We start from the raw sequence: 27,994 nt of genomic DNA, 5'->3' as shown, positions 1-27,994 counted from the left end.
AATGAATGACACGATTTATCGACATCTTTTCGACTGACACACATCCTAAATGCCTTTTTTTTTCTTTTTTTTTTTTTAAAATTATTTATCTACCCTAATCTACCTAAAGTAGGACAACCTCTGCGACCTTTACAGGTTCTTAAGCTATCTAATGTTAAACATTATAAACAATAGAGAAGACGAAGCACAAGGATGAACAGCATGAAATCAGCCGCCGTCGTTTCGGCGAAATGGCTGCTCGGCAAAATCGGTGATAAATCGTCAAACATTCGAATATTAGACGGTTCCTATCATTTACCAAATGCTAATCGAAATGCAAAAGCCGAATATCAAAATGACCATCTCCCGGGTGCATTATTTTTTGACATCGACGGCTGCTCGGATGATCAATCGTCTCTTCCACATATGTTGCCGTCAACAAACCAATTTAAAACTTATGTCGGAGAAACACTAGGCATCGACAACGGCACGCACGTCATTGTTTACGACACGAGCGAGAATTTCGGCCTTTTTTCCGCCCCAAGAGTTTGGTGGACTTTTCGTGTGTTTGGGCATGATAATGTTTCCATCCTCGATGGCGGAATTCCGAAGTGGCGTGACTTAGGCTATCCTCTCACTAAAGAAATACACTCTGTGACACCGACTGATTTCGCCGTTCATTATAGGCCTTACTTGGTGAAGAATTTCGAAGAAATTGAACAAAACATACAATCACAAGAATGGCAAGCTGTTGATGCAAGATCGAAAGAACGGTTCGAAGGTACTGGCCCCGAACCGCGACCCGGTAAGAAAGTTATTTATTAAGCTTGATTTATTTACTTATAAAGTAAGATTATTTGGCTTTGTTCAAGTTCTGCATGTCTCTGTTTACTTCCGTTTTCTGCTGACCGTTCTGCTTCATGATGAATGCCCTGGAAAAAGTCCCTTCTGATTAATGTTTTTTTTTTATTTTTATTTTTTTACGGTCAATGTTAAGATTCGAAAAACTGCTTGTTTGCGGCAAATTTAAATGCAGTATTCGTTTTCAGCATACTCGAAACCTTATAAAAGTTGTCATTTTTTTTTTTAAAAGGTGATTGTTAAGACGGAAAGTAAATATAAATTTACAAAAAAAAAAGAAAATGAAATAACATAAATAAATAAAAAATATATCACTAGGTGGTCAGAATGTGTTGCTTATTTTACGTTAAATTTATATAGAAAAGTGATCCCCTTTTTTAAAAAAGTAATTTCTTCATATCATGAAAACTATTTCTCAACGGCACTCTTAAATGTTGTACCCTATGCTTAGTCGTCATTGTAAAGTTTATTTTCTTTTGGAGTGGGAAAGAATCTTGACATTGACCATGTTAACTAGTTTTAAGCAAACGATCTCCTTATTTTTTTATTTATTTATTTTTTTTTTGTCATAAACTAGTAAACATTAATCAGTGTGGACTTTTCAGAGCATTCATCATGAAGCAGAAGGGTCGGTAAAAAAAAAACGCAAGTAAACAAAGACACGTAGTAGTATTTGAACTGGTACCGGTTATTATTTACAATTCAAATTAAGTTTTAAAAATACAGAAAAGTGTATGCTGAACATACTCGTCCTGGAACGCAGATGTCATATTCCGAAAATCATAAATTGATTTATTTTTAGCTAAGAAAATCAAATTTTAATTTTCTTAAAAAAAAAAAAAAAAAAAATATCTACTTGTGATTTTTGGAATATGACATTTTCGTTCTGTGATGGATGCGTACATCATAAGGATTTTTCGGGTTTGTATTAGATTCGAAAAAGTTGTCAAAAAACAAATATATAACAAATAAATGTTATCAAAGGCAAGATAAGTTACTTTTCTACCAAACTGGATATATTTTTCGTGTTTTTATTCAATGTAACATATTTATTCAGCTCGAAAAACATACAGTGTTTACCGATGTATTGGAAAATTCAAGATGGCGTCTGATTCTCTCTTTAACACGTAAGTTTGGGAAAAGGTGTTATAAATAAAAAAAAACTATACAAAATACTATTAAAAAACACCGAATATATGTCAACCTATGTCACGGTAACATATATTGAGCGAATTTCTAACAGTATTTTGTCTAGTTTATTATTTATAACACCTTTTCCCAAACTTACCGTGTTAAAGAGAGAATCAGACGCCATTTTGAATTTTCCAATACATCGGTAAACACTGTATGTTTTTCGAGCAGAATAAACATGTTACATTGAATAAAAACATGAAAAATATATCCAGTTTGGTAGAAAAGTAACTTATATTGCTTTTGATAACATTTATTTGTTATATATTTGTTTTTTTGACAACTTTTTCGAATCTATGTGTACAGTAATACAAACCCCTTAACAAATTTTTCCCGAGAAAAGGGCGCCCCTGAATTGTTTTTCATAAAATTTCCTCAGTTTGGCAAGATTTCTGAAAAAGAAGAAAAAAGAACCCAAAAGAACTATTTTCAATAGACTTTCCGTCAAATTTCAAGAAAAAAATTCTTTTATAAAAGAAAATGTTTGCATCCTTTATTATAAAGTTTTGTTCAAATCCTAAAGATCTTTGTGCTAAAAAAATGTCGTCTAAAATACACAAAGTTCGCTGCAATGCTGCTGCTGCACTGCATTGCTGCAATGCTGCAGCTGCATTGATGCAGAACTGTTTTTTCTAAAAGGCTCCTGGCTCAAACTGGGAGTAGTTTTTTTTTATATTAAATAAGTTTTATTATCGCACACGGACCTGTATGCAGTGTCTTATTTTTATTTATTTATTTATTTTTTGTCTTTTAAAATAAATTTCTTGTTTTCAATTTATGCACGTACACGGATTATGTAATTATTAAAGCGATTTTTTGTACTAGTGCATTTATTTATCCTTGCTGAAATAATAACGTTATTTCGAAAGCCATTCTTAACATGGGGAGGAGAGGGTGTTTTGTAGCTATTCTGTACTTCACAATTTAATAAAAACAGATATCATAAAACTTTAAATAAACTTGAAAATATTATTTTAAAAAATAGCGCGGATCAATAAGTGCATTTAGCACCGATTTTTTTTTTTTAATTCTAATTAAGAGAAATAATAAACGGACTTGTTTATTGGGATCAAGTAAAGAATAGATACCCTGTAGCAGACGACGCCGCCTGGCGGTGACAAGCGCACATTTCAACTAACACCGGTGATTCGACCTTGACATTGGCACAAGCACATAGCGTTGGTTGTTTGTAAACACGTCAAATAGCCAACATGCTCGAATATTAGCCAGCAATTTTTTTTTTTTTTTTTTTTAATATATTTACAAAACTATTGAAGATTTAAAAGAAAAAATATATATTTACAAAACTTTTTTTTTTCAAGTAACAAAACGAACGTATTTAAATAAAAGATATTTAAATAAATGGGTGTCTTCTGTTTCGGATTTTTGCGACCAAATTTTTAAATCTCGATTGTTTATACTTGCGATTTTATTATGCATAAAAATTGCCCCGGCCTAGAAGGATTTCTCCTTCACTGAGCACAGACATACATCGCACTTTAAATAAATATTGAATTGTATAATAATAATAAATAAATAAATAAATAATAATGAACCTTTTTTTTTAATAAGTTTTATTCAAACAGTTTTTTTATTTGAACTTAATGGACTGTTTTTTTTTGTTTTTGTTTTTTTTTTGTATTTATTAACTGTTTTATTCTATTTTATCAAACAAAAATAGAGCTTTTATAATGAAATATATATTATGGGCTGTTTTTCAAACATCGAAATTTTAAAATTAAAGTTTTATTTAAAAAAAAAAAAAAAGACGAGATGTTTTTTTCTTTTCGAGATATTTTTTTTTCACCATTTATCATTTTGAAATTTTATTCAACAATGAAATGATAAAAACTTTTCGTTAAATATATTTTTAAAAAATTATTATAAAATATCTATAAAGTCTATTTTTTATGCCTGTAAAAGTTTGTTGGAAGTTCAAATAAAGTTTATAATTTAATTGAGAAAAAAAAAAAAAACGCCTCGTCTTTTTTTTTTTTTTTTAAATAAAACTAACTTTAATTTGAAAATTTCGATGTTTGAAAAACAGTCCATAATATATATGTCATTATAAAAGTTCTATTTTTGTTTGATAAAAAGAATAAAACAGTTATTCAAAAGTTCTGTAAATATATTAAAAACGCACCCAGAAAGACGCCCATTTATTTAAATATATTTTATTTAAAAAATATTGCTCGCGAATATTCGTCAAAATTTAATATTTAAAAATATTATTTTTAAAATGTATTAATTGTCGCTGAAGTTAATGTTTTAAAGAATAATTAAATAAATATTGAATTGTCTTAAAAACGAGAAGTCCCCCTCCCCAAAAAATGTTTTGTAAATATATATTTTTCTTTTAAATCTTCAAAAGTTTTGTAAGTATATTAAAAAAAAATTGTTGGCTAATATTCGAGCATGTTTGCTATTTGACGTGTTTACAAACAACCAACGCTATGTGCTTGTGCCAATGTCAAGGTCGAATCACCGATGTTAGTTGAAATGTGCGCTTGTCACCGCCAGGCGGCGTCGTCTGCTACAGGGTATCTATTCTTTACTTGATCCTCTTGCAGGAATGTGATAGTTTTACTTATGGTTATTTGAAAGTATCTTTAAAATAACCATAAGTAAAACTATCACATTCCTGCAAGAAAGAAAATGCTATTTTTAAATTTCATTTTTATTAAATGTGAGAAAACTATTTTTTTTTTTTTTTTTTTCACTGCAATAAACAAGTCCGTTTATTGTTTCTCTGAATTAGAATTAAAAAAAAAAAATCGCTTTAATAATTACATAATCCGTGCAGGCAGCATGCATAAATTGAAAACAAGGCAAAAAATAAATAAATAAATAAATAAAACACTGCATACAGGCCCATCAATTTAACATATATATATTTAAAAAAAAAAAAAAAAAAAAAAAACTTACTCCTAGTTTGAGCCAGGAAAGAACAGTTCTATATCAATGTAGATAGGTGTATCAGAATTTTGGGGGAATTTTGACACCCCTAACACAAAACTGCGAATAAAATATAAAAAAACTCGTAATTTCTCTTTTTAAAGTGGGTTGTTTATTTTCTTTATGGAATATACTTCCAAAATAAACTATTAAAGTTGTTTAACAAATAGAAATATTTTTTTATTAAAAATAAAAAAACACAGTGTTTACAAAGTGTGCCAGTTGACACGGTTAAGATTCGGATTAAAAATTGTTATAAAAATAAATACAATTTAGGCGCGCAGTATGATTATGTTGGCACGTGAAAAATAAAAAAATAACTCCCACGCAAATTCCGGCGTGGCCTTATATATTAAATCGACTCAAAACAAGCAGACGTAGTACAGAGCACCCCACGTGATGTTTCCGTCCAATGGGATTTCTCCAAGGACATTTTTCTAAACTTTTCTTCTTAAGCTCGCTGGGAGCCGGTCCAAATAGTATTTAAGCACACACAAACATCAAATCTCTCTCTCAACTGCATTCTCATTCGGACGTTCCACGCGTGTTACTATCACTCTTCCATTTTCACCGCTCCGCGTGCTTCATACAATTTCACAGGCGAACATTACCTATTGCCTCTCTTAACATATTTTAACATATGAACAGTTCAACTAAAGACTTTCTCCATTTTTATACGAACACTTAAAAAGGACTTCTGAACTCATTATAAAGAGAATTATATTTTATTTGTTAATGGTTGGTTTCTGTGAATAAACCTCCGTTTGTTTTGCATGTAAGTCTTCTTTTTATTTTTATTTATTTGTGGAGGAAGTTAGTTCCTAAAAAGGCCTGACGACCCCCACAAGTTGGTGACCCGACTTAGAACATTGCATGCACAACGGAATCTCCTTACAAGCTACATGCGGTTTCCTAAACTACTTGCTATATCATGCGTGCGGTAACACTCAAAGGAAGTAAAAAGACGAAGCGAATCTCAAGGGATGATACAAGCCGTCAAACGAAACGTGTATCTCAGTACAATATAGCTACAAATTAGCGAGTTATGCCGATAGTCGTTATAAAATCGAAAATTAAACAAATCATGACTCAGCGTCAAAACAGCATTTTTGCTCATCAGACACCCCCCAACGAGTTGGTGATAAATAACGTGTAATGAACATACACGGCTACAATTCAGCCAATCCAAACGTGAACACGAGCGTGTAAAACCCCTCGGAAAATGATCTACCACAATCTCGAACTTCACTCGGCAGTTTAACAGACCTCAGAAACACAGACCCTAGCAAAAGCAACATTTTTTTTTTCGATCACGATTTCAAGCTTCGCGTACTCGAAACAAGTCAACCGACAGTTTAAAGGCTTTAAAATCACTTTCAAATGAAAAATGGAACCTCCCCGTGCTGAAATACCTCTGGCTACATTAACGCTAAATATACCAGCTTTTAATTCCACCAATATAAAGACGTGGTTTATCCAGATCCAGGCCCTTTTCGACGTAAAACGGATTACGTCTCAGCGAACCAAGTATTGTTATTTGGTTGAAAAACTCCCGGCAGACATCGTCGAAGAGGTGACTGATTTATTGGAGAACGTGCCAGAAAATAATCCATACGATAAACTTAAGGAGGTCATTTTGAGACGGACTGGCTTATCAAACGAGACAATGTTACGCAATCTCTTCACCCAAGTAGAACTGGGAGATCGCACACCGTCGCAACTTTTACGATACATGCGATCATTGCTAGAGGACAACAAAATGTCCGAAAATATAATGAGAAGTTTGTGGCTGGATAAACTCCCAGACACAACAGTACAAATTCTGGCACCCACAACGGAAGAGACAAGCACTGAAAAGCTCGCCGACATGGCAGACCGAATTCATGAAAATCTAAGGAACCGTAAAGTAAACTCAGCACAAGCACAGCCAAAACAGACGAGAGACGACGAAGTAGCCAGACTAAAAACTACGGTCGAAAATCTCACTCGTCAATTGCAGGAATTAATGCAAATAAACCGTCATTACTCATTTCATAAACGACCTAACTACCGAAAACGAAGTTTTAGTAGAGGTCGAAGCAACACACGAGATCGAGCGAACGAAATCTGTTTTTACCACAAAAAATTCAGCACAGAAGCGAGGCGTTGCACTTATCCTTGTTCTTTTAACAACAAGAACCAGGGAAACGATCATTCCAGCCAGTAGTGACGACAACTGTCGCTGGATTTTCCACTAAAGGTCGTCTATTTTATATTCGTGACAGTAATCACGGATATAACTTCTTAATAGATACGGGAGCCGAAATAAGCTTGATACCACCGCTACGTAAATAGAAAGCTACTCCACAGCCTTACCACCTCCAGGCAGCTAATGGCACACAAATACCGACATACGGTGAAAAGTACTTAAGCGTCAATTTCGGCTTGCGTCGCACATTTTCGTGGAATTTTACCATAGCCAACGTGACGACACCAATATTAGGAGCAGATTTCCTAGCACGATTTAATCTATCAGTAGACATGACTAATCGTACACTGACTGATAATCAAACAAAAGTCGTAATTAAAGGTATGACCACAAAATACCAGTCTACTGGGATTAGTTCTGCTTTACCTGAAGAGACATACATTCGTCGGCTGTTTCAAAAATACCCACAACTTACTCAGCCATTCAAAGTCACGGATAATATTAAACATAATGCAAGGCATTATATTAAAACGAATAGACAACCCGTCTACGCCACCCCCAGACATCTGAAGCCGGATAAGTACAAGATTGCAAAAGACGAATTTCAACGCATGTGACAACAAGGAATTATCCGACCTTCCAAAAGTGCGTGGTCATCTCCTCTACATATGGTACAGAAATCAGACGCGACAACATGGCATCCTTGCGGCGACTTCAGGAGATTAAATGCACAAACCGTACTGGATAAATACCCTATCCCACATATTCACAATTTCGCAATCGGACTGCAAAATGGCACGGAATTTTCCAAACTGGATTTAGTAAAAGCATATTACCAAATACCGGTGGCAGAAGAAGATATCCATAAAACAGCACTGACCACACCATTTGGACTTTACGAATTCGTCAGAATGCCATTCGGACTTAGAAACACTTGTCAAACCTTCCAAAGGTTAATAGACAAGGTTTTTAGGGACCTTCCATTCGTATTCGCATACGTGGACGATGTCCTAATTGCTAGTAGAAACCTCGACGAACATAAACAACACTTGGAACAAGCTTTCCAAAAACTGTCCCATTACGGTTTAAAATTAAACTTGGACAAATGTATTTTCGGTCAGCAAGAAGTAAATTTCCTCGGACATTCAATTGATAAGGATGGTATATCACCATTACCCGAAAAAGTAAGTGCCATTACGAATTTTCCACAACCTACGTCTGTTAACAAGTTCGTCGCTTCATAGGTGTAATTAATTATTACAGACGATTTTTACCCAACTGTTCCACAATCCTTGCACTGTTAACGTCATTATTGAAGAACAAAACGAAAAACCAACAATTAAAACTGGAAGGATCAGCTTTAAAAGCTTTCCATCAAGCTAAAACTGCCTTAGTCAATTTCACAAAATTGAATTATATTAAGGACAGTGAAGAATCGAAACTTACACTTACAACAGACGCATCAGACATAGCTGTAGGAGCAGTTATACACCAACTGACAGGGGATACAATGACCGCTATATCGTTTTTCTCAGCCAAACTGAGCAAGACACAGACAAAGTACAGTACCTTTTCAAGGGAGCTATTAGCAATTTATTTGTCAATTAAACATTTTAGACATCTGTTAGAAGGAAGAAACTTTTGTATTTACACTGACCATAAACTGTTAACGTATGCACTGCATACACATGTAGATAAATATGGCCCAAGAGAAATCAGACATCTTGATTATATTGCTCAATATTCCACAGACATTTCACCCACAGCTACATTTGTGACGGAATTAAAGAACAAAATGTTTTCTCTCAAATTTACACCCACCAGGAGGGCTGACAAACAAACATATATGCCGAATGACCTTCACACATGCAAATATGTATTTATTAGGAATGACACAGTCAAAAAGCCATTTTGTCCAAATTACACAGGACCATACCAAGTTTTGGACAGAAGTGAAAAATATTTTACTGCCCAAAGGAAAGACAGGAAAGACAACATCGCGATCGACCGAATTAAACCAGCATACATTGAAGAATACCCTCAGACAATTTCCCCACCAGAACAAATTCCCTTAGAACATGGGAGTCCAGAAGAAAATGACGGGAACATCAAACCTACGACAAAAACAGGTAGGAAAGTCCACTGGCCGAAACATTTCAAGGAATACATTATATATTAAAAAAAAATTTTTTTTTTTTTTTTTTCAATCTGGGGGGAGTATTGTGCCAGTTGACACGGTTAAGATTCGGATTAAAAATTGTTATAAAAATAAATACAATTTAGGCGCGCAGTATGATTATGATTATGTTGGCACGTGAAAAATAAAAAAATAACTCCCACGCAAATTCTGACGTGGCCTTATATATTAAATCGACTCAAAACGAGCGGACGTAGTACAGAGCACCCCACGTGATGTTTCTGTCCAATGAGATTTCTCCAAGGACATTTTTCTAAACTTTTCTTCTTAAGCTCGCTGGGAGCTGGTCTAAATGGTATTTAAGCACACACAAACATCAAATCTCTCTCTCTCAACTGCATTCTCATTCGGACGTTCCACGCGTGTTACTATCACTCTTCCATTTTCACTGCTCCGCGCACTTCATACAATTTCACAGGCGAACATTACCTATTGCCTCTCTTAACATGTTTTAACATATGAACAGTTCAACAAAAGACTTTCTCCTTTTTTTATACGAACACTTAAAAAGGACTTCTGAACTCATTATAAAGAGAATTATATTTTATTTGTTAATGGTTGGTTTCTGTGAATAAACCTCCGTTTGTTTTGCATGTAAGTCTTCTTCTTTTTATTTTTATTTATTTGTGGAGGAAGTTAGTTCCTAAAAAGGCCTGACGACCCCCACAAAAGTGCTGGGGCGCCTTCATGCAACTATTTTTTTTTTTTTTTACATAATGAAATTAATTGAATTTTACGAGTTAAATATTTTTCAATTTTTAAACTTCAAAAATCTATCAATTTTTCTATTGGTTCAATTTTTACGATATTTTCTGGGTCAATGTGAAATTTTATGCTCTTTCCAATAAATCAAATATAAAATTTTAGACAAAGGTTTTTTTTTTTAATCCCCCCCCCATTTTGAAATGTCTATTAAAATTTAAATAATTAATTTACTCACCGAAGTTTTATATATCACAAATTGAAGATAAAAGATCAATGAATAAAATATTCTAATTTCGAACAAAAAAGAAGTGTTTTTTGGAAATTTATCTGTAAAGTCCAAAGTGTAAAACCCTTTCTCTTTTTTTGTTTTTTTCTTAGTGGAAGCTTATGTTAAGTAAATATTGTCAAGTAAATATCGGACACTTACGACAATTTTTTTCTATTTTATTCAATGTTTTCTTTTCTTTTTTTTCTTTTTTTTTTAGATATTTAAAAATAAAAATTTAAAAATTCTCTCGATAAAGAAAAATTAAAATATATTAAATCAAAAATGCATGTACTTCTTTAAGAGAATAAAAAAAATTGGAAATTTGGTATAGCGAATTTTTTGTAATCGGCTCAAATCCATGAATAAAATGTTCATATTTTGCAAATATGGTAGCACAAACTGACCACTTTGTAGTTGAAATGAAATATGTCAAAAATACAAAACGGAGATAAGGCTGCATGGCATAAATAATTATTTTTGTCACTTTGATGCTTCCGTATATGACAGATCGAACATCCGGTTTCAATAATGGCAGATAACCATTGTTGAATAGACAGTTTTCCTGGACTCTTGGTTTAAAAATCCTTTCATTTAAAAAATACATGGAATATAATATAAATCTGGACAAATTCTTATACATGAAGAATAAAAGCACCTATAACTTAGTAATTTTGAACAGGTAAGTTATTTTTTGGCAGTTGTATATATTTATTAGATTTCAATGAAGCTAAATTTGTTGATTTTCATGAAATCTTTTTTAAAGAAAACCGATGAAAAAAAAAATATTGTATATTTTTCGATTAAACCTTTTGATTTTAAAATTTGGTCTTGGCTCATTTTATTGAAATAAAAATTAAGGTTTGAAATTACATTTTCATATTGTTATAAGCTTGTAGACATGGAGAGTCTATTTAATCAAATGTTTGTAATAGCCACTTGCCCCAAAATTCTGATACACCTGCATTTGCAGCGAACGTTTGTGTATTTTCTTTGCTTTGTTCCGTTCTCTTTTTTTAAGATGCAGATGACATTTTTGTAGCACAAAGACTTTTTTGGGCTTTAAAACAAAACTTTACAATAAAGGATGCAAACAATTTCTTTTATAAAAGAGTTTTTTTTTAAATTTGACGGAAAGTCTATTGAAAATAGTTCTTTTGGGTTCTTTTTTCTTCTTTTCGGAAATCTTGCGAGACTGAGGAAATTTTATGAAAAAAAATTCAAGGGCGCCCTTTTCTTGGGAAAAATTTGTTAAGAATCTGAAAAGGAAAAATGCTGAAAAACATAGCCTAAATAGCTAAATATAGCTCTTTTCTACCTAACTGAATGTTTTTAGTGTTTTTATTTAATGTAACATGTTTATTCAGCTCGAAAAACATACAATGTTTACCGATGTATTGGAAAATTTCATTGATTAACTTTGCTAACTTGTTTCCTTTTCATAAACTGTTTCAGCAATTTCCAGAACTCGGCTACAGTAATCATAATCTTTTTTTTATTTCATCGAACATTCTTTCATTGTTCTGCTGATTATTTCAGCGTCCCAAATTATATCTTGGAAAATATGCTTATTTTTGCTAAGAATTTGCTTGTTATCTCCCTTACATTTAATGATCCGTTGACATAAGCGCCCATTTTTATAAAGTTTTTAATGAAGAAACATTATAAAAAAGAGTAGAAATGTTTCCCCGGAGACTAGAAAATGACTGAACTAAACAGTTCGGAAATATTTTCCAATCTGATTATATTTGCTTATTTTACTAAACAAGAAAACTTCGGTTTTCTTTGTTTACATCACGTGACCCAAAACAGCCAATGAGAAAACCCCCAAAAGATCGTCTGCCATATTCAAATAAACCATCCAAAATCCGCATATCTCGAAAAAATCTTAAATCCATTAAAAAATTAATTTTACAAACTTTTTTTTTTTCTTCGTTATTAATTCTTTTAATCACAGTAAACTGCAACGTGGCGTTTATTCTTAGTTTCTTAATTACATTTTTAGTTTATAATATAATGATTTCTCCCCTGGATTTGGACAGCAGGTGCATGAAATAAAATGGTGTCTCCAAATTCGGCAATAAAGTGTACAAGCACCTTATTTTCAAACTATAAAAAACATTTTTAAATAAATAAAAACACTAAAAACTATATGTATATCTATGTTATCGCGCTGAAATAATGTTATTATTTAGAAAGCTATTCTTAACATAGTGAGGATGATCTGTAACTAATCTGTACTTCCACCTAACAATTTAACAAACAAATATATCGTAAAAATTTAATTTAACTTGAAAATACTATTTAAAAGATGTGCTGAGCATGCGCGGGAGCGTACAAGCTTGAGTCAGGCCTACATGCGGTGAAAAGCTAGGTGTTTCGGAATTTTTGGAATTTTTGACACCCTTAACACAAAACTTCAAATAAAATATACAAAACTTGTAATTTCTCTTTTTAAAATGGTTTGTTTAATTTCTTTATGGAATATACTTCCAAAATAATCTATTAAAGTTTTTTGAAAAATAATAGAAATATTATTTTTTATTTAAAAAAAAAAACCAAAAAACAGTGTTTACAAAGTGCCTGTGTGCACTCATGCAGCCATTTTTTTTTACGTAATAAAATCAATTGAATTTTACAAGTTAATTTTTTATCAACTTTTTCAATTTAAAAATCTATGAACATTTTTCTATTGGTTCAATTTTTACAATATTTGCAGGTTTAATGCGAAATTTTATGCTCTTTCCAATAAACCGAATATAATATTCTAGACAAACGTTGTTTTTTTTTGTTTTGTTTTTTACCCCCCCCCCCCCCATTTTGAAATGTCTATTAAAATGAAAATAATTAATTTTCTCACCTCGGATTTATATATCACAAATTGAAGATAAAAGATCAATAAATGAAATAATCTTATTTAAAACAAAACAAAAAAAAATAGTTTTGTGCAAATTTACCTGTAAAGTCAAAAGTTTAAAACCTTTCTTTTTTTTTTTAAACCACATTGATTTTTTTTTTTTTTTTTTAAGTGAAACCTCACATTTTTAAAATTGTCCCGAAAAGATTGAATACCTACAATTTTTTCTGCTTCGTTCAATTTTTTTTTCTCTTTTAGATTTAAAAAAAAAATATCACTCCATAAAGAGGAATAAAATATATTAAATAAAAAACTCATGTATTTTTTTAACGGCAATAACTGATAAGTGAAATGTGATCATTTTTCAAGTATGATGGCCCATATTGACTAACTTTTGTTTACAGCCAGCAATAGAAAGGGAGATTAATTCTGGTGCTTAAGGCCACCGAAGTTTTCAACTCAAATAAAAGGAGACATTTGTCTCTCTTTCTTCCACTTCTGAAACATCTGATGTCGCGGTATTTTTTAATCCTTGCTTAAAAAAGTATTTTATTTAAAAACGACATGGAATATAAAATATAAGTATGGATAAATTCTTAACAATGAAGAATGGAAGTACCCATTGATTAGTATTTTTTATAAGTAAGTGATTTTTTGGAATAAATATATATATATATATATATATATATATTAATTATATTATATTCGAAGTAAGTTAAAATTTGTTGATTGTCTTGAAATCTTTTTTAAAGAAAACCGATTTAAAAAAACAAATATTGCATATTTTGCTATTAAACCTGTTATTTTAAAATTTGGTCTTTGCTCCTTTTATTGGAAAAAAAATTAAGGTTTGAATGACATTTTTCAAGTAGTTATAAGCTTTGAAAGATAGTCTAATTATTCAATTTTTCATCACGCATTTTTAATGGCCATTTTCTGACACTGCTACTGCAACGTGGCGTTTATTCTTCGTTTCATAAATACATTTTTAGGTAAATCGTGGTACTTCTTTCCTTATAATAGCGAAATTCGAAAACTGAAAGATAGCATTGATTATTAATGAAATTCAATCTACTTACTTGTCATGTCAAATTTAGTAGCATATCCAAAATTTACGTAAAACGGGGAGATATAAAATTAATTAATGAAAATAGTTTTCGAAATAATTTTCCAATTTATACATTAACAATATTAAGTCAAGGGAAGTAACTCAGTCCGTCTTGATACAATTAATGGGGGTTTGCACGCAATCATGAGGTACATGTTCTTGAAATAAATTTTTTTTTTTTTTTTTTTAAGGAGTCACTACTTATCAAGGCCCTGGGGCCACTCAAGGATAAGAGTTAATGAGTGTGCAGTAGTTAATGAGACAATATCGTAATCGTTAGTAGTGGAAATTTGGTAAATTGAATTACTTAAGGGGATGGCTCATCAAGAACTTGTTCACGTTGGATTTGAAGACGACCATATTGTAGTCTGTTGGAAAGCAGGAAAATGGAAGAGTTCCACAGGCGTGCAGTTTTAAGAAAGCTTTGTTCATGAAATCTATGTTTAGGTTTAAGCACAGATAAAGTGTGGGGGAAATGCATTAATTTTTTTTTTTTTTTTTTTTTTTTACTTTAACTGCAACTCAATATTCACTGTTAAATTGACAACTTTTATAAGTTTTCGGCTCAGACAAGTAGTTTTCTGGATAATAAAACCATTATTATCCAATGTAATCTCTTATGTTTTCACTTGCAGCCATGTTTTTTCACAACTGAACAAGTACTAATGCACCTGCGTGTTACAAAACACCACTTATGTTAAGAATGGCGACGCCCACTGGAATTCATTAATATATTGGGGGGAAAAATGTCTTAATATCCAGAAAACTACCTGTCTACCCCAAATTTGCATGTGATATTCGTTTTCAGCAGACTCGAAGACCTATAAAAGTTGTCAATTTGAAGGTGAGTGGTGAGTTTCAGTTGAAGTAAAAATTTATTGTAGTATTTAACTGATTGTGACATAACAATTAAGTAGATATTGCTTTTAGTTGAAATTGACAAAGAAAGTAAATAAATATGGTTTTATCGTTTTTTAATGAAAATTGATTTTGATTTTTTTTTTTTTTTTTTTTTTTTTTTTTTCCGGATTTCACTAATATGACAATGAAGAACCTAAATTTTTACATGGGTGCTCGGTAAAAAATGTCACCGGAAAAAATGGTACTTTGACAATGGAAAATTAGAATTGTTTGAGAAGTGCAGGCTAAGCTCCCATTCCCCTAGTTTAGAATAGGGCTAAGCCCCCTTAGCTTTAGTTTGGAAAAAAGTCGGTTTAGTTAGGTTCAAATTCTGTAGGAGCACCAAAAAGAATAATTATACCGTTTGTAGAAATTTTGGGAGTGATGTATTTCTTCTCATTCTTTTTTTTTCTCCCTCTTCTTCCTTTCTCTTCAGTTTGCTTCACTGCTGCTGATGTTGTTGGTCATGCGACTGATTTCTGCCTGTTGATTGGTTGAACTGTGCATTCTTGTGTTTTGTGATAAAATTCAGCTGAGGTTGTAAGTTGGAGCTTGACACTGGAAATGTGTTGACGTGCAGTCTTCTCTCCATCTAAACAGGACGTAAAATGTTGAAGTGAACTCGTCTAAGTTACCTAGCGAAGTTTATAATTTTGAAGTGATTTCGTCTAAGTTACCTGACAAATTCACATTTTGCTGAGAGAAGTCTGTTTCAAGTCAATTCAAGAAATCTTTGACAGTTAAATATGTTGGAGAACTACAAGCCTGCAGTATATGCAGTGGAAGTGTTTATCACTATAACTAGATATTTTTTCTAAGGCTTGAAGAAAATGGATATGTCTCAATTTGTAGTTTTCTTAATCAAATGAAAAGAATATTTTTATCCTGACCGGACTCAAAGAAGGAACTTGGAAAGTTTTTTTTACCTGACTCCTTGCCTCATCAGAGAACGTTATCATATGAAGAACTATGTGTATTTTTTTTTTTTTTTTTTTTTTTTTTTACAGGTTATTGCATTTTCCTGAAGGAATAAGTTCCTCACTATAAAAGAACACTTTTGGAACATTATTTTCAGATAAGAAGTTATCTTTGTCTGCAGATATTTCAACTTAAAAATGGACGACACTACTTAATGTAAGCTTAAATTGTAACCAAATGGAACAAACTCTTTTTGACTTCACTAAAGTATTTCGATCTTTCTAAAAAACAAATCCTGCACTGGTTGAAATCTCATAGAATGGCAGTAAGTAAAAGAACACCTTCTCAACCCGTCTTTCTATCTTTCGTAATTATTACCACACAAAGAACTTTCTTTGTAGCTGAGAGCAAAATTTTAGCAGCAGACAGTTTGTGAACTTTTCTTTTGGCTCTAAGTTTTTTTTTTTTTTTTTTCTCTCCTTGATAAAATTGTTTGTTTCTATCCATCAAATCTTTTATCTTTCTTATTTCTTATTGCTTTTCTTTGCCTTTGTAATGTTTTTAAATGTTAAAGTGACCTTCATTGAAAGTGATAATAATTTCAACACGTTTTATTTAATAACTAACCTGGGTGCCCAGCATTGGCCGGGTGTTTGGAGGTGTGTGTTGAAAAAAAAAAAAAAAAAGTGGTAGTAGGCAAGCAGGCTTGAACCCTTACCACAAAGGAGGAAAAGAACATGAAAAAAAAAATGTGGCGTCTTTGTTGTTGTGCCCATCGCCAAACTGGAAGTGATGAATATTTAAATTAAGACTAGTCAATCGGAAAGAGGGGATGACTTTTGAAAATATCGGTGGAAAGAAACGACCCCTCCCTGTAGAAAAGTGCCCAGTTGAGGTAGAAGGAATTAACGATTTAGCCAATTTTTCGATATTTGTCATCCGAATGGTCGGGGTTTCAAAACGATACTGATCTCGTGAAAATCTGTCGCCTCTGAAAGTTTTAGGCAGACATACAAACATACATACATACATTTAAACACACGTGAGATTTATATTATAGACTAGCAGGGAGTACCCGGCGTTGCCCAGGTGTTTGGAGGTGTGTGTGGTTTTAGGTAAATCAAAACAACCGGGTGTTTGTGTCGGGGGGGGGGGTAAAATAAAAAAAAAAGTTTTGGTAAGTTAATATGAAGGATCGAACCTGAACCCTTGAGTCGAAGTTGGAAATTAAAGGGTGAAAAGAAAACATGCGACGTTAACCACATGAAATAGTAACGGAAACATGATTGAATTTATTTAAGTATTACGAATTGGCAGGTGCTTGTACTTAATGACTTAATGAGGTCAACTTTGACTGCAGGGTAGTATTTTATTTACTGCAGGCAGCTTTAATTTTTTTTTTTTTTTTGTTTCCCCAAGATGTTGGGGGAAACCAGCTCCCCATAAAAAAGGGGATTATCCAAATTGAATAGCAATTGTCTGATATAAGGAGAAACTCCACTCGACGTTTCCGGCAATCGTGATTGGAACAATGCTGCCAGAATTAGTTTCGCTTTTATTATACGAAAAAGCCTAATGAACATGCGGTGATCAAAAAATGTTGAATATTTATCTTTTCAAAGTCGAGCAAATTAAATAGACAGGCGACCCCCGTTGTTAACTTGTACATATTATGATTTAGGCGTGATATAAAAAGTTTTAAGAAGTTGTGAGCCGACTGATCGCTTCTTGGAAAAACACAAAAAGCGAACATACACACATTTTCGCTTTTATATATATAGATTAGCGGGGGGGGGGGTACCTGGCGTTGCCCGGGTGTTTGTAGGTGTGCGTGTGTGTGTGGGGGGGGGGGTAAGTAATAACCCTGTTAAAAAAATCAGAAAAACCAAAACAAAAAAAAACTGCGAAAAAAAATCTGAAAAAAAAAAGTGCAATCTTAAGATAACAACGTTGTGTGTGTAAGGGTGGGGGGTAAACTAAAGAATAAGCAAAAGAAAAAGCCCCAGTGTTTAGAGGTGTAAAAAAAGAAAAAAAAAGTGGTGGGTCGGAAGGTAGGCTTGAACCCGAAGCCTCGAGGCTAAGGTGAAAAAAAAAAAACCTCGACGTGTTACGCATACGCCAAAGAGACAAACAACTAAGTACTGACAAAATGAAACGTTTAAAAAACCAGCACGTTAAACTGACATGAACGTTTTCTAGGTCAAACATGACGTCATGGTCGCAGTAGTCGTGGAAAAGAGAAATGAAGGAACGATTTTTTGCTACACCCTCCCTGTACAAAACTGGTGATTTTAGGGTGGAGGAATTAATGTTTTTGGCCAATTTTTCAATATTTGTCAGGCGAAATGATACCTATCTAGCGAAAATCCCTGTGTCGAAAGTTTTTGTGAGACACACAAACATACATACGCACATTTTTGCTTTTATATATATAGACTAGCGGGGATACCCGACGTTGCTCGGGACCGTATAAGCAATGAGAAAATTGAAGTTGATTTTGAACATATTTGTTATTCTTTGAATAGAGGAATTTTTAATGTCTATGTATCATTTAGCTTTGTCGAGCAAAAGAATATTTTACCTACCCTAGGACGGGTATTACACGTATCAAATAATTGTACCTGTTCTAGGATAAGTAATTTATACCATATATATGAAATAATTTTTCCTTTGCGAGGAGTGGTAATATACAACACATATTTAAAATAATTTTACCTACCCTCGGACGGGTAATTAAAATAAATACATGAAACAATTTCACATACTATCGACAGGTATTGTACAACATGTTAAATAATTTCTATTACTACCAAGGCTACCATAATTTTAAGAAAACTGAAACAATTTTTAGAAAGTAGATCATTAGACTTTCCAAATTAGTACATAAATACATCATCTTGCAACCATTGTTTTGTCATAAATTTCAATATTACTGTTTTTTTTCCTTCGTCACCATCGGCACTAAAATTGTAAGAAAAATTATGACATTTTTTTAACAATGTCTCAGTAGGATTTTCAAATTTATGCATAAATATATTGACATATTTAGTGATTAGACAACCCTTGCTTCATTATTAAATTCCACATTACTGTGTTTCGTTTTAATTTCCCACTACCGACACCAATTTTTTTTTGAAAAATATTACATTTTCTGAAGATTACTCAGTAGGTTTTACAAACAAATACACAAATGTGTTAAGTTTAGTGGTTAGGCAATCCTTGCTTCACTACAAAATTCCACATTACTGTGTTCTATTCCTCCTGAGTACCGATGCCATATTTTTAAGTGAAATGATATCATTTCTGGAACATAACTGAGCAGGTTTTCTAAGTAAGTATAGAAAAAAAATAAAAAAAATATGGATCACCCCCTACAGAAACTGGCCTAGTAAACTTTCATAAAAAAACAACAATATATATGAATTAATCTAATTTTGAGATCGTAAACTGTTTCAGCCATATCCGGAATAAACTTCACAAATAAAGTAATTTTGACATTGAAAATTGTTTAAGCCATTTCCACGACAAACTTTGCATTCTACCACCCTCATTTAATCCCAGCAACGCTGGGTATTCTGCTAGTATGTATATATATATATATATATATATATATATGACCAAGACAATGTTTAACTTTGGTGATCTACATAAAGCATTTGGAATTCCCACGTAGTCACACATCCGATAATGACCAAGACAATGTTGCTTAACTTTGGTGATCGACATAAAGCATTTGATATTCCCAAGTAGTCCCCTATCTGAAATTTTTAAGAAGGAATGAGCCGACCGAGAAGTCCAGCGAAAAAAGCCTTTTACAGACATACACAAAAAGCGAACATACATACACACATACATACATACATACACACATATATTTATAGATTATTTTATAATAAATATTTATGTATAATAATCTGAAAAAAAGTCTAAATTTGACTGCTACCATATTTACCTAAATCCAATTTATTTTTTAAATCTTGAAAATGGAAGCTTAATAATTTAATTGCTGGTGGGCACTGCTTTTAATTTTTTTTTTTTTTTGCACCAAAAAGATTTTTACATAAAAAAAAAAATATTATACAGAAAATTGATTTACAAATTTATATTTACAAATAATCAAATAAACTTTTTTATAATGGGAATGTTGTATTTGTTTTACAATAGACTTTAAAACATTTATTTGGTTCCCAAAACAAGTAGTGCCGAGCATTACATAAGAATAAGAAAAAAATGGCTGGCATAGGGCCATATCTTTGGAGTCTCGATAATGACTTAAAAATAAAACATTACTGGTCTTGCTAAATTGAACAGAGATTTTCAGTTTTTCCGAAAAGATTTACCTTCCTTTTGTTATGATTAAATTAGAACTCTGTTGTTGTTTTTTTTTTTTGTTGTTGTTTGCTTTTTCCTTTTTAAAAAATTTTTTTTTGCAAAACTATATTTTCACTGGAAACTATTTTCATTAATTTATTAACTTAGTGTCTTTCGTAATTTTTGGATATTTTCATTACTGCAACCTGACAATTCAGCAGATGCCATTAGTGTCACTTGAAAATCAATTTTCGAATTTCACTACAATAACAAAAGAATCGAATAATTTAACTAAAAAAGATTATCTATAAATGTTGACTACTTTTTTTTTTTTTTTTTTTATTCCAAAATAATTTGCTTTGTGTTTGTTTTCAACACATTGTTTGATTATAATTAGCAAATCATCATATATGAATCCAAAGATTCCATTGTTAGCATTGGTTTCACTTGTTCATACTGTGACAGGATAATTCAGTAGATACCATTGGTTTCACTTGAAATTTAATATTTTAATTTTCAAATTTCATTACAGTAATGAACCAATTATTCTTCCTAAGGAGGGATAATTTATCTGGAAAATTTTAAGACAAAAGTCGAGAAAAATTTGGTTTTAAATTATTTAAAAGAAAAAATACATCTTATTCATAGTTTCTAAGGCATTTTACCTAATTTCAAATTTAAATTCTTTAAAAGATGCTTTCAAAATATTTTTTTTTCTGTCTTACATATTTTTAGTTATTTGCATTTATTTACATTTGTTCTAAAATCAAATGTTTGTGCTGGACTTGTTTTTGTAAACATACACTGAATTGACTTGAGGACTGCATACAATGAATGTGTTGCAGAGAAAGTTTATTCCAGTAAAAGAAATTATGAAATGTATTATGCTTAATTGTTTATTTTAATGTTCGTTTCTTTTTCAGGTATAAAATCAGGGCATTTTCATGGTGCTTTCAATATTCCATTTCAAAGTATTGTGGATCCTTCCTCAAAGACAGTCTTGGATACAAGCAGACTGGCAAAATTGTTTGAAGAAAGTAAAGTTGATTTAAACAAACCCATGTTAGCAACTTGTGGAACTGGTAAGAGAATTTTTCTTTTAATTACTTTTATTAGCAAAGGGTAAAAATGATAAAATTGTTGCCCCTAAAGAAAACAACACGACAACTTTATTTTAAAACTTTTATTGAAAAAAATCAATTCAGGTAACTTGATTATGTAGTAGAGCTGACATCTATTCAATGTAGCCTCAATCACCGACTCAACTGGGAGCATGTCCTTTTAATTGCACCCGGGGATCACCACACTCTTCAACACATCCAAATACACTTTGGTGTTGACTTTCAGCCAACTTTGAAGATATGAGATTGCATGATCTGACCCTCACTTGAAACCACACCAAAGACCATAACTGTGGGTTGTCCGATGCGTTAAGCTGTTCGGATTTGCATTTTGAGAGTGCTGGCAATGGTCTTGTTGTCATAACTTGGATTGGTAGAGAGCATAAGTTGTACCGCAGTGCATCCCTAATCTCGCTCATCGAACATTGTGTCACTTTCAGACATGATAGAAGGCTCCTATCGCTCTTGAGGTTTGTACACAACTGGCCAACCAGTAGATGGTCTGCAGCAAAAAAGAAAACCGGTTTTCATCAAAGAAAAATGGAATCATGTCATTTTTTCTATGGCGACAATTTTATCGTTCCATCCTCTACATATATCAACTGTATTTTGGTAGGAATCTTTTTACTTAGAATTTCGTTTCACTTTTTTTTTTCTTTTTTTTTTTTAAACAAATATTTTTGTTCTTAAAAAAAAAAAAATGAAATTTTTAAAGTTAATTATCTGATAAACCAACCTATTGATCCAGTAGATATCTACTTACTGATGCAGTCTACCTACATAAGAGCCAGGTACATCCAAGGATGGAGTATTGCTATCACATCTGGGCAGTAGCTGCTAGGAAGACCTTATACCGCCTTGACAGAGTTCAGAATAGACTTCATAGGCTAATGGGGGAATGCCCTTTGCTCTTCCCTGCAACCTCTTTCTCACAGAAGAGACATTGCGAGCCTGTCTGTTTTATTATTTTCATGGCCAGTGCTCGTCTGAGCTCCAATCTATGCCCCCCCCCTCTCACCAAACAATTACGAGAAACACTCGTCTATCTGAAAACATTATCATTAATTTCTCCCACTGTTTATCAATACCTAAACCTAAACGTAGATTTCATGAACAAAGCTTTCTTAGAACTGCACACATGTGGAATTCAATGGCTAACAAAAAAAACAGATAGAACTTTTTTGGTCACCTAGTATTTTTATTTATATAAAGTTCGGTATGTGTATGCATTTACTAGCTGGCAGCCTGGTGTTGCCCGGTTGTACAATACACTTAAGCATGATATTTTAATTTGTGCAGAATGCGTATGAATTATTATAGAATCAATCCTCTATTAATTATTATTAAGGCTGTGACAACAGCATATTCTTTTTATTGTTTTGACTCTTGAGTGTGTATCCGTTGATATCTTATGTTTTTATAGAGACTGATGTGGTTCTCGGTTGTCTAACTGTGTCTGATATATACTCGAGAGCCAAAGCAATGAAAAGAATATGCTGTTGTTACAGCCCTAATTATTATATATTACGAGAAATAATTTGCCTGTTGGACTAATTTGTAACAAAAAATAATGAGATCGTGTTCATCAAATTCCATCTGTTTATCTACGATACCATGTCAGCTGATATTTGGGTTTGACGATGAATGCCCTGGAAATGTTGCTTCTGATTAATGTTTAGTTTTAAAATATGCAAACAAAAAAATGATTTGCGGTGATTGTAAATGGTACCTCTTATTATAAATTGAACTAATAAGAAAAAAATTAAAATAAAATGGTGATGGACACCTGGGCTTGAACAAGGGATCATTCGATCTGTAGTCGAATGCTCTACCACTAAGCTATATCTCAAGGATATAGTAAATCTGTTTCTTTTTTTTTTTTTTTTGTCATTTTTTTTTTAGAAATGATTTGCTAAGATTTTATTATCTCCTTTGACCGATGTCATGTAAAATATTCTCCTGTAAAAGTTCTTTTTTATCTATAAGAGAAAAAGCTATTTTTATAATCTGATCGTTTTGATTTTTAAAACTTATTGGATGAATTATGTACAAGACATATCTAAGAACCACTGTCAGACAAATTAGATTTGTGTGAAATTTGCAAAAAAATAGGCTCAGCCGTTTTGGAACCTATGAGGAAAGGACTCCCACACACACACCGTGACTTTTATATATAATAGTAGAAATAGAGATATGTACAGAATTCACTTCTAAACTAATTTCTGAAAATTCAGATACCCTGATTTTTTTGTGAGATTAAAAGCTATTAAACATAAATGAATAAATATTCTGCAAATTTCAGTTTCTTTGGAGTATCTTTAAGGGTTTTTAGCAGGACACAACCCTCCATTTGAAAATCTAAATATTTCAGATTTATATTGAATTTGATCCATAGTCATTAGACACTAATTAGAATTCCCTGAATTTCAATTTGACATTTTCTAGAATCAAAATGTAATAGATTTTAATAAAAATTAGAAGAAGGATTCTAGACATAAGGTTTATCTTGCTTTTCATCTTTGTAAGGAGACAAAAGTGGGGCAAACTGTTCTGGGAAAAAACATTTTACCCATCCTGGGACAGGTATTCCAGTGTGTGTGCGTAATGATGACAAACAATATGGATTTAGACAAGCCCGTTCCACAGCAGACATCCTCACCGTGATCTCTGAACGTATATACCAATCACTGGACAAAGCGGGGGAAGGCAGAGCGGTAGCTCTAGATATATCTAAGGCTTTTGACAGGGTATGGCATGAGGGTCTCCTCAGGAAGATTAGATCTTACGGTATCACTGGTAGAATACTTAACATAATTAAATCCTTCTTAGATAAGAGAAAAATCCAGGTAGTCCTCGACGGTCGCACATCTAAACAATATGATATAAATGCGGGAGTGCCCCAGGGTTCTATCCTTGGACCTCTATTGTTCCTGATATTCATAAATGACCTCCCCGACAACATTGCCTCTGAGATGGGTATATATGCTGATGACACTACACTCTATGGCAGACACGACAGGAAGACGAATGAACACATTTCTAAAGAAATGGCAGAAACACTAGAGGAAGACCTCCAATCTGTAGTGGAATGGGGACAAAAGTGGTTGGTCGCGTTCAATGCTGCCAAGACTAAACTAGTTTCATTCAATAATTACAAGAAACCCTCTCTACCACCAATAGCAATGGCCAACGACCCTTTATCTGAGAGTCCATCTTTCAAACTCCTTGGCCTAACGTTCACAGGAAACATGAGTTGGAACAATTACATTGAAGGCATTGCCAGGGCCGCTGCAAGAAAGGTAGGCTCTCTCTACCGTGCTAGAAAACTACTAACACCCGAAAGTATCCTGTACCTCTATAAGGCCACCATTCGCCCATGTATGGAGTATTGCTGCCACATCTGGGCTGGTGCATCTGCTACTAGTCTCTCGCTCCTTGACAAGGTTCAAAAGAGAGTCGCAAATCTGATAGGCCCTGAACTGGCATCTAAGCTTCAGCCTCTGTCCCATCGACGAAATGTTGCATCCCTCTGCCTGTTCTACAAGTATTTTAGTGGTGAATGCTCTGATGAACTGCAATCACTTGTGCCCCCACGACGCGAGCACCCTCGACAAACCCGACAGGCTACTAGATCCCACCCCCACACTGTAGAGGTCCCTAGATGTAAAAGATCTTTTTACTCCAATAGTTTCTTCCCCAGAACCGCAAGACTCTGGAATTCCATTCCAGGTCCCTGCTTCCCCAACAGTACTGACGTGCAGAAGTTCAAGTGTAACGTGAACCGACACCTTGCTGCCCAAATCCCTACATAGTACCCCAGTAGTTGTTGCCCCTGATAGTAGCCCCCTACACCAAAGTGGCAATTTGCCTTGTTTGGGGTGAAAATGTAATAAAAAAAAAAAAAAAAAAAAAAAAATGTAATAAAGTTTTAAAAAACATTGCTGTGCATTCACATATTTTCTAAAGTTTTGTATTTCTGTTAATATCATGAATAATTATGTCTTTTGTAGTAAAGTTTTTTTGCTTTTATTCATTATTTACTCATTCTAGGTATGACTGCTTGTTGTATTAGTTTGGCAGCTTTTTTATGCGGCAAAGAAGATATTCCTGTCTATGATGGATCGTGGACTGAATGGGCGCAAAAAGTTGAGCCACATAAGATTTTATCAGGACCGTAAATCGGAACAGAATTCAATTTTGTAACAATTTTTTTATTTTTTTTTATTTTATTTTTTATAACAATTAGTCTCCAATGTAGGTTAAAAAAAAAAGCTGACATTTTAATTTTATGATATTCAAAAATTCTTCTGCATAGACATGACAAAAAAAAGATTATTTTATATTTAGACAAGAAAGTTAATTAAAAATACCAAGAATATTCTTTGTGCTAATTTGATGGTTTTGTAACAAAAAAGTTTATTTAAAAAAAGAAAATAAATAAATGATCAGACTGAATTGCATTTCTTCTTTTTTTTCTCTCATAGATGTATGTATTGTGAATAACATTGTTCTAGTTTGAGACTCATGCTTGCATACACAATGCCATTATTAAGTAAAACAGTTAATCTCTACATATAAAAGTGACCTTTGTGTGTAGAACAGTCTCTACCAAACAACTTTATCAATTTTTGGTCTACAGACTTGAAACTGTGAAACAAATTTGATTTGGTTTTTAGCTAGTAAAAATAGCTTCTATAAGGGGTAAAAAAAATTTAAATTTGGAACTTGGCAGGCATGAATTCACTAAATGTGTTACTTCTATGCATATGCAAATATACATTTTATACCTTTTAACATTACTTTTTGAAGTCTTTATATGCATATGAACTTAGCTCAGATGGTAATGAATAATGCTGGAGAGCTATGTTTTGATTTTGTTTCGAGCTGATGGCACCAAAGTCATTTTTTTAAAACTTGAAATCACTACTATATATTAGATAAAATATTAATGGAGAATTGGTTCTATAATAATTAATACAAAATCTGCATAAATTAAGATATCATATTTAAGCATATTTTATGACTGTGCAACAGCAGGTGGCCTGTTAGTTTATCTATAAGATTGGTAACAAAAAATTCCATCAAATGCAAATAAGATGTTGTATAGACTTCTTCAAAGTGTTCCTTTTCATGTGAAGCTGTTACTTTTTTTTTTTCTTTTTTTTTAAATTACATTTTCGCCCCAAACAAGGCACATTGCCACTGTGGTGTAGGAGGCTACTATCAGGGGCAGCAGCCACTGGGGCACCATGTTGGGATTTAGGCAGCAAGATGTCGGTTCACGTTACACTTGAACTTCTGCATGTCAGTACTGTTGAGGAAGCAGGGACCTGGAATGGAATTCCAGAGTCTAGCGGTTCTGGGGAAGAAACTACTGGAGTAGAAAGATCTTCTACATCTAGGGATCTCTGTGTGGGGGTGGGATTTAGCTGCCTGTCAGGTTTGTCGAGGGTGTCTACGTCATGGGGGCACAAGTGTCTGCAGTTCGTCAGAACATTCACCATTAAAATACTTGTAGAACAGGTAGAGGGATGCAACTTTTCGTCGATGGGACAGAGGCTGAAGCTTAGATGCCAGTTCAGAGCCTATCAGATTGGTGACTCTCTTTTGAACCTTGTCTAGGAGCGAGAGACTAGTAGCAAATGCACCAGCCCAAATATGACAGCAATACTCCATACGTTGGCGAATGGTGGCCTTATAGAGGTACAGGATACTTTCAGGTGTCAGTAGTTTTCTAGCATGGTAGAGAGAGAGCCTACCTTCTTCGCAGCGGCCCTGGTAATGTTTCCAATATAATTGTTCCAACTCATGTTTCCTGTGAACATTAGGCCAAGCAGTTTGAAAGATGTACTCTCAGACAATAAGGATGTCACCTGATCATCTAGTGACAATTTTTCTAAACAGAAAAATGGATTTATTGCAATTATCAACTAAAAGGAAGGATTAGGTAATCTTTTATGGAGGAAACTCACTCCGTTGCTAACTGCAATTAACACGGGATTATAACATCTCGTGGTTCTTGACCAGAATTTCTCTTATATTAAAAAAAAAAAAAAAAAAATCTGTATCATGTACAGAGCTGTAACAAAGCAAAAATATATTTAAAAAAAACCATGTAAATTGATCAAGTAGTTTTAAATAAAAAAGATCATATTTTATGAGTAACTGAAGAGCGGCCATCTTTTCTACTATTTTGAAAACAATAAAACAAAAAACAAAGCGATAACTAAATTCTAACTTGGAGGATTTATATTATAATGCCTATGATTTCCAATGAATCGCTTAATGATTTTCTTTATAAAAAGAAAACTACTTGATCAATTTACATAATTTTTTTGAATATGATATTTTCATTTCAGTCACAGGTACATACATCATACAGATTTTTATTTTATTTTTTTTTAATATAGGATGAATTGTGGAAAGAACCCATCTTGT

The 27,994-nt window shown here is 32.8% G+C and overlaps 1 protein-coding gene across 1 annotated transcript; it reads left to right on the top strand.

The window, feature by feature from the left end:
- The first annotated feature begins 1 nt into the window (after position 1).
- Positions 2 to 26,011, top strand: LOC145277727 (3-mercaptopyruvate sulfurtransferase-like). Its single transcript, XM_080129433.1, has 3 exons — positions 2 to 784; positions 21,359 to 21,517; positions 25,607 to 26,011. The coding sequence occupies exons 1-3, from the start codon at positions 193 to 195 to the stop codon at positions 25,732 to 25,734; spliced, it is 879 nt and encodes a 292-aa protein (XP_079985559.1). The 5' UTR covers positions 2 to 192; the 3' UTR covers positions 25,735 to 26,011.
- The last annotated feature ends 1,983 nt before the right edge of the window (positions 26,012 to 27,994 follow it).

Source organism: Euprymna scolopes, chromosome 1 (genome assembly GCF_053919585.1).
Source record: "Euprymna scolopes isolate OS-2025 chromosome 1, ASM5391958v1, whole genome shotgun sequence".
Taxonomy (NCBI): Eukaryota; Metazoa; Mollusca; class Cephalopoda; order Sepiida; family Sepiolidae; genus Euprymna; species Euprymna scolopes.
The sequence above is the reverse complement of the archived record's forward strand: the minus strand, read 5'-3'. Positions and strand labels throughout refer to the sequence as shown.

Bases quoted from the DNA above. Each gene is read 5' to 3' on its own strand.
- LOC145277727 (XM_080129433.1), top strand. From the start codon at position 193: ATGAACAGCATGAAATCAGCCGCCGTCGTTTCGGCGAAATGGCTGCTC. The intron at 785-21,358 runs GTAAGAAAGTTA...TTTCTTTTTCAG, and splicing joins TGGCCCCGAACCGCGACCCG to GTATAAAATCAGGGCATTTT. The intron at 21,518-25,606 runs GTAAGAGAATTT...TACTCATTCTAG, and splicing joins GTTAGCAACTTGTGGAACTG to GTATGACTGCTTGTTGTATT.